The sequence below is a fragment of the Talpa europaea genome (genome assembly GCF_964194135.1).
Source record: "Talpa europaea genome assembly, chromosome: 9".
Classification (NCBI taxonomy): Eukaryota; Metazoa; Chordata; class Mammalia; order Eulipotyphla; family Talpidae; genus Talpa; species Talpa europaea.
Genome location: NC_140076.1, coordinates 22521157 through 22534310, shown reverse-complemented (window position 1 = coordinate 22534310; position 13154 = coordinate 22521157). Strand labels below are relative to the sequence as shown.

Genomic DNA, 13154 nt, shown 5'->3' with positions numbered 1-13154 from the left:
GTGAACAGCGTTGTGGAGGACATAACGTCCATCGATTAGCTAAACAATTCCATACTACTGCGCTTTTAGGGTGTCAGCGATTACCAATGACAGGGCAGCAAACACCGCCAGGGTCACTTTCCCCTAGAAGTTCGCCTTTGAAATTTAAAACTCCCGCCGAGGGACGACGGCTCCGCCCACTGAGCCGTCACGTGTTTAGCCTCTGCGCCGCGAGGCATTCTGGGGGACCACGCACCCCGGAAACGGAAGTCGGAGGTCAACCTCGTCATTTCCTTCAGTGAAAGGAACGCAACGGATCTCTTTTTGCTCCTCTCAGTTGCTCGGCCGGTATCTTAGAATGAAGGAGGTGAAAAGCGAGCGGGAGCGGGGAAGCCGGCGGAGGCACCGGGACGGGGACGTCGTGGCGGCGGCGGCGACGGTGGTGGTGAAGCAGGAGCGCCTCAGCCCCGAGTCCGCGCCTCCCGCCCAGCGGCGCCCGGACTCCTCCGGCGGCAGCCCGTCCCCGCCGGCCGGCGAGCCGGGCCGCGCTGGTCGCCGCGGGAGCCGCGTCCGAGGAGGCAGCCGGTACGTGGGACGCGGCCCCGTGTGGACTTCACGTTGGGCTCCCCGAGAGAGGAGGGCAGGGTTAGCGGCTGAGGCACCTTGAATGCCGAGCGCCGCGGCTTGGGCTTACTCCTGCCGCGCTGGAGGGGGCTCGGTCGTGCCTGGTGGTGAGGACGGTTGACTTCACTGCGTTTTTCACACACCTCCCAGCGTGTCGCTCGTCTTTAGGCGCCAGACGCCTCGTGGGCAGGACCCCGCTCTCGCTGGTGTGCACTCCCTGGTCGTTTCAGTTGAAAGGAAGGCGTTTCCTCGTCTGCCTGCATATCGAGTGAGGAGGTTGTCTTTCCAGTGATCTGCTCCCCAAAGTGTCGTGGGTCTAGGCGACCTTACGTGATAGATATTCTGGGGTGAAAAGTTCTCTTGCGACGCGTTCATATTTATTCACACGTTCCACACAGTCTTACTAAATAGCTAGTGTGGGTTAAAGACTCTTTGGTACTGGGGCCTCGAGAGTGAATAAGGGAGAGGCCTTTATCTCTGGAAATAGACATGCTCTCGTCCTGAGGCAGAATAACAAATAAATAAAGAAAATAGTTTCGGGGCCTCCCCTGTGGCGCGGCGGATGAGCGCTGGGTTGCGAGGCTGCCCGCAGCCTCTGCAGCGCCAGTTCGATCCCCGGCCACCGGTGAGGGTCCCACAAAAAACAAAAGAAAAAAAAATAGTTTCGGCTAGTAACGAGTGCTAGTGCAAGTAAAAATGTGACAGTGAGAGGTTGGAGGAAAGTGGCAAGTTTGTGAAAAGTGCCATGTGAGCTGAGATCTGAATAACAGCAATAATCGAGCCTTGCGAAGATCTAGGCAGAGGAAACATCCCATTCAAAAAACCTTAAGTGGAATTAATTGTAATTGTTCTAGAACTTGGTGGGGGGGGGAGATCCAGTGTTGTGATTAAGGAGAGTGACAGGGATGAGGTGGAAAAGGGGGGAGAGAGCTAGAGGACTTGCGGATGGATTGAATGTGATTACTGAGATAGCAAAAACTGGGAGAGGAAAGGATTTTGAGGGGCTGGGAATCGAGGGTTGTGTTGTCTGAGTGAGGAGGATCACAGAGGCAGTTATGTATGTGGGTCTAGAACTCAAGGTGGATGTTAGGACCAAGAAAGTGAAGCCCCTCACTCCTCTCTTATGAACATCAGAGACCTTCACAGATGTGTTTGTGTTAGTAGGTAAACCTGGTACTTGAAGCTGATTTGTATGGGGGAAGGGAAATTGAGATAAAATCCTGTGTGTACCGTGCTCTGAAAAGGTCCCCAGCAAAAAAAAAAAGTAAGACCTCAGGGAGAAGAAGCAAGTCTCCCCGGAGCAAGAGAAGCCGAAGTCCTCACCACTCAACAGTGAAAGTGAAGCAGGTAAGATGTTTTGCTACTGGATCCCTATCTAGAGCCTCTTCCTGCCATATCTGAGGCGTGTTGTGTATGGGTTCACCTGTACCCATGGTGGGCTTTTTAAAAACTGGGCTTTATTTTTTTCCCTTCTTGTTTAAGCTTAATTATATTTTGAGGCAATTGCTAATTTATATGCAGTTGTAAACAAATGATTCAGGGGTTTACTCTTGACCCTGTTTTTCCTAGTGGTAACATCGTAGAGAATTGCGGTACAATATCACATCAGTATAGTTGAGATAGAAAACATTCTATCACAAGGATCCCTCCTGTCATCCTTTCATAGTCACATGCACCTTCCTCCTCTGCTTAACCCTCAACTCCCCCAAACTTCTAATCCCTTCATTCCTATAATGTCACTTCAAGAATGTTACATGTGTGAAATCAAACAGTATGTAACCTTTTAGGTTTTAATTTTTTTCACTCAGCAGAATTCTTTGGAGATTAATGCAGGTTGTTGCAGCTACAGGTTTTCCAACTACCTGCAAGTAGAATATTCCTATTTGGTGTGATTCGGTTGGTGATTTTTCGGGTCTGGGAATGCTGTTGTCATTAATTTATATGGAAAGTTTTTTTGAATGTTTCCAGACACCAAAAATAATCTACCAAATCATACCGAATGGAAACATTCTACTTTCAGGTAACCTGTATCAGTTCACTCATTCCCTCATTCCTCTTACTGCCAAGTGGTATCCAAGGGTATGGATTTAACCATTTGCCCATTTAAGAACATCTGGGTTGTTTTGGGCTCTTATATATAAAGCTTCTATATAACCATTTGTGTACAGGTTTTTGTGTGAACGCAAGATTTAAGTTCTTTGAGATAAATACTCAGGAGTGCAACTGCTGGGTTCTGTATGGTAGTTGCATGTTTAATTTTTTAAAAGAAATTGCCAGGCTCTTTTCCAGAGTGCTTTTATTAGTTTGCTACAACTTTCATAACAAAATACCACAGACTGGATGCCTTAAACAACAGAAGTTAATGTTCTGAAAAGTTCTGGAGGCTAGCAGTCAAAGATCAGGGTGTCAGCGGGTTTGGTTTCTGCTGAAGCCTTTCTGGCTGGCCAGTGGCTATCTTTTCAGGTGTGTCCACACATGGCCTTTCCTCCCTCTTACTCCTCTTGTGAAGATACCTGTCATATTGGATTAGGGCCTCAACTCTCATCTTAATCATTTTTTAAAAGAAGTGATCTCTGGAAAACCCAACAAAAATATTACATTCCGACATGTGGGAGTTGGGACTTCAAAAATTTTCGAGGTGAGGGCACACGACTTGGTCTATAACAGTGGGTGTATCATTGTATATTCCCACCTGGAAGTGAGACTGTAATTTCTTTGTATCTTCACCAGCATTTGCTGTTGGCATTGCTTTTTATCTTAGCCATTCTGATAAGCCATTCTGTGATTTTAAGCATTTCTCTGGTTGCTAATGAACATCTATTTGTTTATTTTTTTGCCACCTGTGCACATGTTCAGGATCGCTTTACCCCTTTCCAGCCTTGCTCTTACTTTCAGGACTCCCTCTTGAAGTTTGATGCTATGTTTATTAATAAGAACAAACTTGTCTTTGGTGTTTATTAGTTTTCTTCACCTGAAAATTGGTAATTTTTTTTTGCCATTTTTCTGTTGGATTGTTTTTATTATTGACTTATTAATTTATTTTATGCTGTGAACATTTTCTACTGGGTTTCAATTTTGAGTCTTTTAATAAGTCATTTTAATTTTTTCATATTTTTAAAAAAGTCTAATGTTACATGTTATACAGGTTTCTTCTGATAAGACTTGCCTATTTTTGTTATTTCTACTTTTTACATATGCTTCCCTTTAAGTTTGCCTGTAGGTACTCATGTTTCTAGGGCTCTGAACATGGGCTTTGATGTTTGTAGAGCTGTAGTTAGGCAGCAGTGTGGGCTAGGTAGTTTATGTGGCCTTCAAGGGAACATAACCACCACTGATAACCTTATTTCTCTGTGACATTGGGTGCCAAAGTTCAAATCACAAATGACTTTTTTTTTTAAAGATTTATTTATGCATACTAGAACTGGGGTACAGGCCAGATGTGCGGGGGAGGGGGGTGAAAGGATTCACCAGAGACAGAGCAGGGAACAGAACAGGCAGACTGACTGAAATACACTGCTGAGGTGAGCAGTGGGTGAGACAGGAGAGGTCTGCTGCGCCGTTTGGGTCACCTCCCTGGCCAGGGATCGAAGTCTGTGCTGCAGTGGCTGCGGACAGCTTCATAGGTTGCGTCTTAACCCCTTGCACCACCAGGGAGGCCCCACAAATGACTTTCTGAATGCATCTTCTTCCTAAATCGAGAACTGCCTTTAAGTTACTGGATCTGTTTGGATTTCAGGAGCGGGAGGATCATCCCAGAAGAGGACGGGAGGATCGGCAGCACCGTGAGTCATCTGGACAGGAACACCGGCGAGCTAGGAACAGTGACCGAGATAGACACCGGGGCCATTCCCACCAGAGGAGAACCTCTAATGAGAGGCCTGAGAGTGGGCAGGCTCAAGGCCGGGATCGAGACAGTCAGAACCTGCAGACTCAGGAAGCAGAGCGGGAGTTTTATAATGCCCGGCGAAGAGAGCATCGCCAGAAGAATGAAGTTAGTGCCGGTGCTAATGAGTCTCAGGAGTTGGCTCCTCGACCTGGCAGCAACAATAAAGACAAAGAGGTGCCTGTTAAAGAAAAACCAAGCTTCGAACTTTCTGGAGCACTTCTTGAGGACACCAACACCTTCCGGGGTGTAGTCATTAAATATAGTGAGCCCCCAGAAGCACGGATCCCAAAAAAACGGTGGCGTCTCTACCCCTTTAAAAATGATGAAGTGCTTCCAGTCATGTACATTCATAGACAGAGCGCTTACCTCCTGGGTCGACATCGCCGTATTGCGGACATTCCCATTGATCATCCCTCTTGTTCAAAGCAGCACGCCGTCTTTCAGTATCGGTAAGTCTACATTGGCAGAAGGAAACTGAAGTGTCAACACAAGCTGAATGTCTAGGGATCACTGAGATTTGTGTCATGTATGTGCACAAGAATCCCTTGTATCTAATATTCATCCTAACTACACTTTGAACACTTGCTGACATTTACATAAAAGCATTGAACTTGGTGTAAGAAATTTAGGTTTTGCATCTTGCCACTACTACTTTCCAGGCCATTCTCTGGGCCTGTTACCACCCTGCCTCACAGGGCTAGCAATTACGAGAACTAAATGGTACTGTAAAGGAGAATGCCTGGCATGTCTGTCAGCTGAATCTGTCTTCACATTTTGATCTGTTGTTTAATGCTCACAGCACTCCTGTGAGGAGGATAGGACAGTTACTAATATCCTCACTTGACAGATGAGAAGACTGAAGCTCAGCAAAGGCAAGTGACTTGCCTAATAAATTATCACCATGGTCCAACTCTGGCTCAGATCAAGCTCCCCTGACTACTTCCTTCCCTGTGGGACAGGAACTAAAATGTGTTGCGATATAAGTGAAAATAGCATTATGTCATAAACAATGCAAAAATCTGTTTTATTAACCATGACAGAAAGTCTTGGATTTATTTATTTATTTATTTATACATACAAGAACCAGGGTACAGGCCAGATGTGCGGGAGGGTGAGAGGATTCACCAGAGACAGAGCTGGGAACAGAACAGGCAGACAGACCAAAGACACTGCTGAGGGGAGCAGCGAGTGAGACAGGAGAGACCTGCTGTGCCATGTGGGTATCTCCCCGGCCAGCTGGCTGGGATCGAACTGGCGCTGCAGAGGCTACGGACAGCTTCACAGTGCTGCGCTCAACCGCCTGCGCCACCAGGGAGGCCCAAGCCTTGGATTTAAATAGCTTTTGATCTACCTTGAATTTCCTTTTCCCATCCCAGTAGCAACCAGTTTTCCCTTGTTTACTAAATGTGTGTTTAAACTAGTCCAAGTTTCTAGATTTGTTCTAGATCTAGGGCCATGTTCCTCTTGATTTTCTGCAGTTTGTACTTGAACTGTGTTTGCACCAGCTTATGTATGTCATTTAGGCTGCAAAGAGCTGGATGATCTAAGGTAGGATTTTGCTCACAGGTTTCTCTTTATCTCTGCCAGGCTTGTGGAATACACCCGTGCAGATGGGACAGTTGGCCGCAGGGTAAAGCCGTACATCATCGATCTTGGCTCAGGCAATGGGACATTCTTGAACAACAAGCGCATTGAGCCTCAGAGATACTATGAACTGAAAGAAAAGGATGTACTTAAGTTTGGGTTCAGCAGCAGAGAATATGTTCTGCTTCATGAATCCTCTGACACCTCTGAAGTGGACAGGAAAGAAGATGAGGATGACGAGGAGGAGGAGGAAGTATCTGACAGCTAGCAAACTAAGAAACCACCCAAACTCTTGAGACCTTTTCTTCAGAGGCTTTGGGATTAACTCAGGGAGCACTGCGGTGCTCTCTGTAATGCCTCTTATTGCCTTAAGTCTTTGTTGCTGACCAGCTTATGTTACAGTGTAAGAACACTGACTTCTCTTTGGTTGGACTTTTTCCTGTGGCACATCAGCCACCTGCCTGTGGGCATTTGTTTTCAGAACAGTTTCACCAACACATCGTTTTTAGTAGAAGCGTTGTGGCTTTAGTTGGTGCTTTAAAAACTGCTGCCTAGGAAACTCTAACCCCTTGGTTAGGGGAGAATCGTGGCTTGTTCTCTTTGTACAGTTATTTATATAGTTGGTAAGCTTTGTGGACCGGGTTTTTGTTTTGAGGGCAAACCCCAAAACAGATTCTTACTATGCTTTGGTTAACACCAAAACAGCCTCCACTGTATACCAAAACTTTGACCTGGTTGAGCTCTTGAGTCATAGAAGTTGATTTTGCACTTCATCTTTGGGGGTTGGGAATTTACCACATGACCTCACTATTGACTGTTGGACTTACACAGATGCTTTGTGGAGCCTGCTTAAGCACTTGACCGTACATGGCTGCTGCCAGTGGGTGCTGGGTGAGTGTCACAAAAGGCTGAAAGGGGTCATGGATCTGTTTCCTGGGAGAGAATTCTGATTTCTCCATGGAACATGTACATAACAATTTGGATCATTTTATCTGTTCTTCAACTTTGCATTTTTATTCAAACATTATTCTTTTTTCCTTTGAGAAACATGGTCATTTTTGTGTCAGGGTCCTTGCTTTATTCTAACAATACGTGTATCTGTCTAAAGGAGGTTGTGTAGTTTACATGTTTCATCTTTTTAAACAAAGTTCAGATAGGTGGTATTTCCATTCCCAAGGCTGGAAAGCATGGGGATTGCCCAGTTTTCTAATTTTCCACGGAGGAATATATGTAAGTAGAAAAGGCATAACTACTTACATATATATATATATTGTGTGTGTGTACATATATATATATATAAACTTGTGTGTGAAAGCTGCATTCTGATTTTCATATGAGAATGTTTTGTGGTGTAAATGTAATACTGCATTAAGGCAAAGGCCTCCCTGCATTTGACGAGCAGGTGTTCATTTATATGTAATTTTGGGATAAAAAATAATAAAATTTGTAAATATAGCCCCATTTCAAAGGGTAATACTTTCCTAGCAGACAGGACCTTGTGTCAGTAGGTCTATTTGTTGCTAATGGAATCTTTGTATCAGTATTCTTGAGGTAAAAACAGGTAGTTGTGGAGGGTGTGATGGGGCGAGAGGAGGAGACAGTAAACAGGAATAAGATCTGGCATCCAGATCTCCAAATCTTGGCAAGAGAATGTTGGTCCTGTTGAAGCAGCAGCTCCAGTTTTCTGAATTGGCGGTGCAGGGGTTTTCCTCCCCAGCATAGTTACCCACAGTGGGGCGCACACCATTCATCCTGCCTGCCTGTCTATGCCTTTCTACCTGAGGTGTTGATGGGCTGGCCTGGGAGCTGGGAGAGATGGTGCAGCTCAGTCAGTGCCACTTGGACTGAAACTTAATGGTCCTGTTAGATTGTCTTTTCCATTCAGGTCTCACATGCCTGCATTTACTCAGGGCTGAATGTTGACTTGTGTGGGTAGGGACAGCTGCCTAAGGTTTACTCAAAAGAAATGAAAAGATCTCTTGGAAGTGAAAACACTTGATAAGGTCAATTCATTGAAAAGTAAGATGAGGAGAAGCTACAACAATTGGTACCCTGCTCCCAAAATAGTCTACCTTAGTCCTTAGGACTGCTGTTTTCCTAATTTTGTCACGTGTTTCGTATGTGCATGTCTAAAGGTTCTGTTTTGATGAGTTTTTCTCTTGAGCCAAACTGTTGGTTTTCTATTTCTGGGGTTGGGCACTAATCTGGCATCTCTCTCCAGGGCCTCCTTGTTCAGTTTGTGCCACCACTACTGCTCCCTGGTAGACTTGGGCTTTGCTTCAAACACCATCCTTATGGCCACAATGGTAGATGACCACTTTGCCTTCATTTCTCAATAAGAGATCCTAATTGTGTATTATGTTCGCTTTAGTAGAGGAATAGCTTTCTGGGTTATGACATTCTTCATGCCAGGCATAAGGGAAGGTGTTCACCCTACCATTTTGGTTTTTGTTTTCCCCCCAAAAGAAAGAGGGTCAAAGACAAGACAATACCCACCTCCATGCCAAATATCACCAGCTGGTTACTAACTTGAAGTTAACATAAGGTACATGCTTTTTTCTTGAAGTAATTCATTAAATAACTCATGCTCATCTTAGCTCTGCAATTTTTTTCATTACCCATCTTCTCCCCGGCTGGCTTGTCTGGAAATGAAGCTGTTTATGAAACAGCCCTTTGCTTCTGACTTCCTCCCAAGTCCTCTGGTGGTCTACAGTTCTGCTGAGGTCTGGGACAGAATCATCAGATTTTCCCCAACTTGCCTCCTCTAGTCATCCTTAGTTCCCTCACTCTCACAGCAACAAAGGATAGTCCATTGAGTGCGGCTGATGATGTAACTTGGAAATACACTGTATCTTGGTGATAAGCAAAAGCAGAGCAATGCAGATAACTGAAAAAAATTTTTAATTTTGTATTATTTTATTGAGACTACCAGTCTACAATATCACTTGGTTTTAAAGACTTAAAATTTAAATCTATATTTCAGGTTTATTATTTGGTATGGTGCACGGATGGTTATTTATTTATTTTTTTTTTTGACATCCTTCCCTTTGAGGAATTGATGTCGTGATGTGAGGAACGAAGTGATGTCCTGTTAGTCAGAACCTCGGTGTGACACACGAACAATATGCCAGCATTGTGAGAATTTACTGAGTCCACCACCATGTCCCTGGGCATGTGAGTTTATATAAGTGAAAAGTCTACTTAATTGAAATTAAAGTTGGAGAATTTAAAGCTTCATTTGGTCTCTTGGGTAAAGTTTTTAGCATGCTTGTTAAATGGGAGGATCAAAGAAAATTCAGAAGAAATATGAGGAAAGGGAACAAATGCCAAAATCAGCAGTCTCTGGAGGAGCAGTTCAGTGGGGTGAGCTTGCACGCATCGCTTCCAGACCAGGTCAATGTGGCCAAGCAGGTGGCTATGTGCTCGAGGGCAAGGGGCTGGAGTTTTATCTGTGGAAAAGCAAGGCCCAGAAAGGCAAATAAATCGTCCCTCCTTTCATGTAATAGAGGTCTTTATTCTTTGGGAAAAACATTTTTTTAAGACAGTTGATTTGTTGATATTTATTCTAAAGTAAAAGTAATTCCAGTCAGTGGTTGCATAAGTTTGCTATGTTAGCAACTAATTTACAAGTGTGAGTTAGAAATAAAGGAGCAGTAATTTGGAGGTAGGCTGTACTGTGGGCAAAAGATGGCGTTTGAGGTATGCCTTAGGGAATAGGTCGATTTTGAACCAGAATAGAGGACGTTGTGCTGACGCAGCATCCAAGGGACAACATGACTAGAGTGGAGTATGTGGATAGAACCCTGTGAAATTAAGGTATTTACCTGAAGTCCCACAGCAAGTCAGTGGTAGAGCTAGGAAGAGAAATCATCTCAGTCCAGTGTAGGGTCTTTCTTCTGGATTGTTCTTCTCAGCTGCCCTACCCCAACCAATGCCCCCCCTTTCCCCACCCAAGCAGGGTTTAATGGAGAGATTTGAGGAAGTAAAAAGCTCATTAGGCTGCTTGATTCATAGGGGTTCAATGAAATCACTGTGGGTGGCATTTTCGGGGATAGAGAATGGCTCAGGCAAATCCTCACCTCCCCAAGTCATAGCCAGAGCTACTTGGAAATCATGTTAAGTCATGAAAACAGACAAATACTCAATAACTGGGTGCCTACAAAATGCCATTAACTGAGACCTCAGTAAAAAAAAAACTGGCCAATACTTCGCAATATCGACTACAAGGCACAGTTATAAGCATTTCACATGCACACTAATGCATACCTGAATTTATTCCATCCTTGTAACTATGAGGTGGGCATCTACTAGTCCATTTTGCGGGTTCAAAAACACACAGATTAAGGTCACAGTGGTAGGCAGGACCAGATTCAAGCCAATTCTGGTCACTGTTTCAGATGGCACACTGCGCTATACTCCACTTGCAATGGTGAGCTACATCATGTACAATGTACCCCTTGCAGAACAACATACACTGCAGCCTCAAACTGCTAGATAGGAGAAGCATTGGCAATAGGATTTAACAAAGATTTGGGAGTCAGGTAAGAATAGCCAGTTAACCAAAAGAGGCCAGTGTGGATGAGGAAAGAAAGGACTATTTCTAGGCTGAAAGACTAGCATTCAAAAATGCCCAAAGTAATAAGCTACTGAGGCTTTGGAAGCATTTGAAGTTCCGAAAGTGTACATGGGATGTTTGTTTTCTGATAATGATGGACTAAGTTAATTTTCTGCACTTCCCTGCCAAAATAAAGGTAAGACTTTTGCGTAAAATATAAGCCCCCCCCCCCAGCAAAAGTTCTCATAGACCCAGAATTGACACCAAGAAAAGTTATTAGGCCCAAAGTGAAGGTGAATGAGAATCCAGAGAGAAATACAGCAAAGATACCTACAAACCACATTTGATCTATATAGGCAAACCATATTTCATTCTAGCAAAGCAGACCTCACCTTAGGTTGAATGAGGCAGAAATCAAAATCCAAAGCCTACGTCCTACTCTAATAAAAAAATTTCCCCACAAAAACAAAATCGCTGGCATGCCAAAAGGACTATACCCTTAGGATAAAAGAGTGGATCTGAAATTGAATCCTCCTGGGGATTCATAGTCTGGAAATGTATGAATCAGGAAATCTTAAGCCTTGAACTTTGTTTAAATGACCCTGCACTATCAGTGCCTCCAGGTGTCTGATAGAAATAAATGAAAACTCTTTGGAAGAAAGGATTTCTTTCTCTCCCATCTAGTTATTTCCACACACCCCCACACCCACCCCCCTGCCTCGAGATATTTTTTTTAAAGCACACAAGAAAAGGCACTGTAGGTGAGAAATAACAGATATAACAAAACAGAAACTGATTCTTAAAAGACGTGAATTACGAGAGACTTGAAGATGATTATGATTACTGTTTTCAAAGAAATAAATGACAAACTTGCCATAACCACAGGAATGAGAGATGGCAACAAATGAAATGACAATTCTTTCAGAAGCCAAGTAGAACTTTCAGAAATGAAAAATTCAATAACTGTAAACCCATTAGTGGATGTCCTTTAACAGAAACTTCAGGGAAAATTAGCAAAATGGAAAACAGGTCAAAAGAAATTCTTGGACCTCCCTGGTGGCCTAAGGGTTGTCTCAGTGCTATCACCTGAGTTCGATCCCTGGCCAGGGAGCTAACCCACATGACACAATAGACCTGTCTCACCTGCTGCTCCCCTTAGCAGTGTATTTCAGTGAATCCACCTGTTCTGCTCCCCACTCTGCCTCTGGTGGATCCTCTCACCTCCTACACCTCTGGCCTACATGGCAGTTCTTCTATGCAAAAATAAATTTAAAAAAAATTCTTATACATAAAGTTAACAACTTAGATGAAGTGGACCAATTCTTCAAAAACCATGAAATAGATCATCTGAATAGCCCTACAACTATTAAAGGAATTGAGTTTGTAATTTAAAAATTGTTGAAATATCCAGGCCCAGATGGCAATGATTTCATTGAAAAATTCTAGCAAATATTTCAAGAATTGGCTCCATTTTATATCATCTCTTCCAAAAATTAAAAAAGTAGAACATCACCCAACTCATTTTATGAGGCCAATATTACTTTGATACCAAAACCAGATGGGACAGTATGAAGAAACAAAAAAGAAGAAAAGAAACTGCAGATCAATATTCTGTGAACTTAGCTGCAAAATCTTCAATAAAATATTAGCAAGTTGAATCCAGCAATATATAAAAAGAATTATATAACATGACCAAGTGGAGTTTATTTAAGACATGCAAGGCTAGTTCAGCATTTGAAAATGAGTCCAGGTAATACACTATATCAGGATGCTAGGGAAGAAAAACTTTCTATGATCATGTCAACTGATGTAGGAAAAACATTTGACACAATTAAACTCCCATTTATGATAAAAACTCCCTAAATCAGGAAGAAGGGAACATCCTCAACTTGATGTCTTCAAAGAACATCTACAAAAAACCTAGCTAATTCTACTTAGTGATGAAAAACAATCCTTTCCTCCTAAGATAGGGGACAAGTCAGGATTCCCCTCTGAACTTTTACTCAAGATAGTACTGGAAGTCCTAGCCCAAATAGTAAAGAAAGTTAAAGAAAATTATAGGCATAAAGATAGGAAAGGGGAAAGTATCCTCCCTTACTTGCAGATGAAATGATTGAAATGGTAAAAATCCTAAGGAATCTACAAAAGCCTACTAGAAATAAGGGAATTTTGCAAGATCCCAGGTTAAAAGATCAATACACAAAAGAAATTAATCAAAATGCAGCACAGAGGGAAAAAGATGGGGGAAAGAGGGTTAGAAGAACAAATAATTCTCATGTTTAATCTGAGTTCCAGAATTAGAAAAGGAGGCAGAGGCACATTTAAAGAAAAATAACTGAGTCTTTCCCGGAACTGGTTAAAGATTCCAATCTGCAGATGAGAGAAACCCAAAGACTTCTGAGCAAAGGAGAGAGGAGAAAAGGGAAGGAGGGAGGGAGGAAAATGACAAAAACGAAAATCCCATCAAGATTCATGAGTGTGAAATTGTAGAATTCTGAAAAATGGGGTGAGCTGACGCTGGAGAAG

The 13154-nt window shown here is 43.2% G+C and overlaps 1 protein-coding gene across 1 annotated transcript; it reads left to right on the top strand.

Moving 5' to 3' along the window:
* Positions 1 to 337: 337 nt before the first annotated feature.
* SNIP1 (Smad nuclear interacting protein 1) lies at positions 338 to 6341 on the top strand (the record flags this gene model as incomplete). Its single annotated transcript, XM_084242025.1, has 4 exons — positions 338 to 564; positions 1848 to 1950; positions 4340 to 4938; positions 6077 to 6341. The coding sequence occupies 4 exons, from the start codon at positions 338 to 340 to the stop codon at positions 6339 to 6341; spliced, it is 1194 nt and encodes a 397-aa protein (XP_084098151.1).
* Positions 6342 to 13154: the final 6813 nt, after the last annotated feature.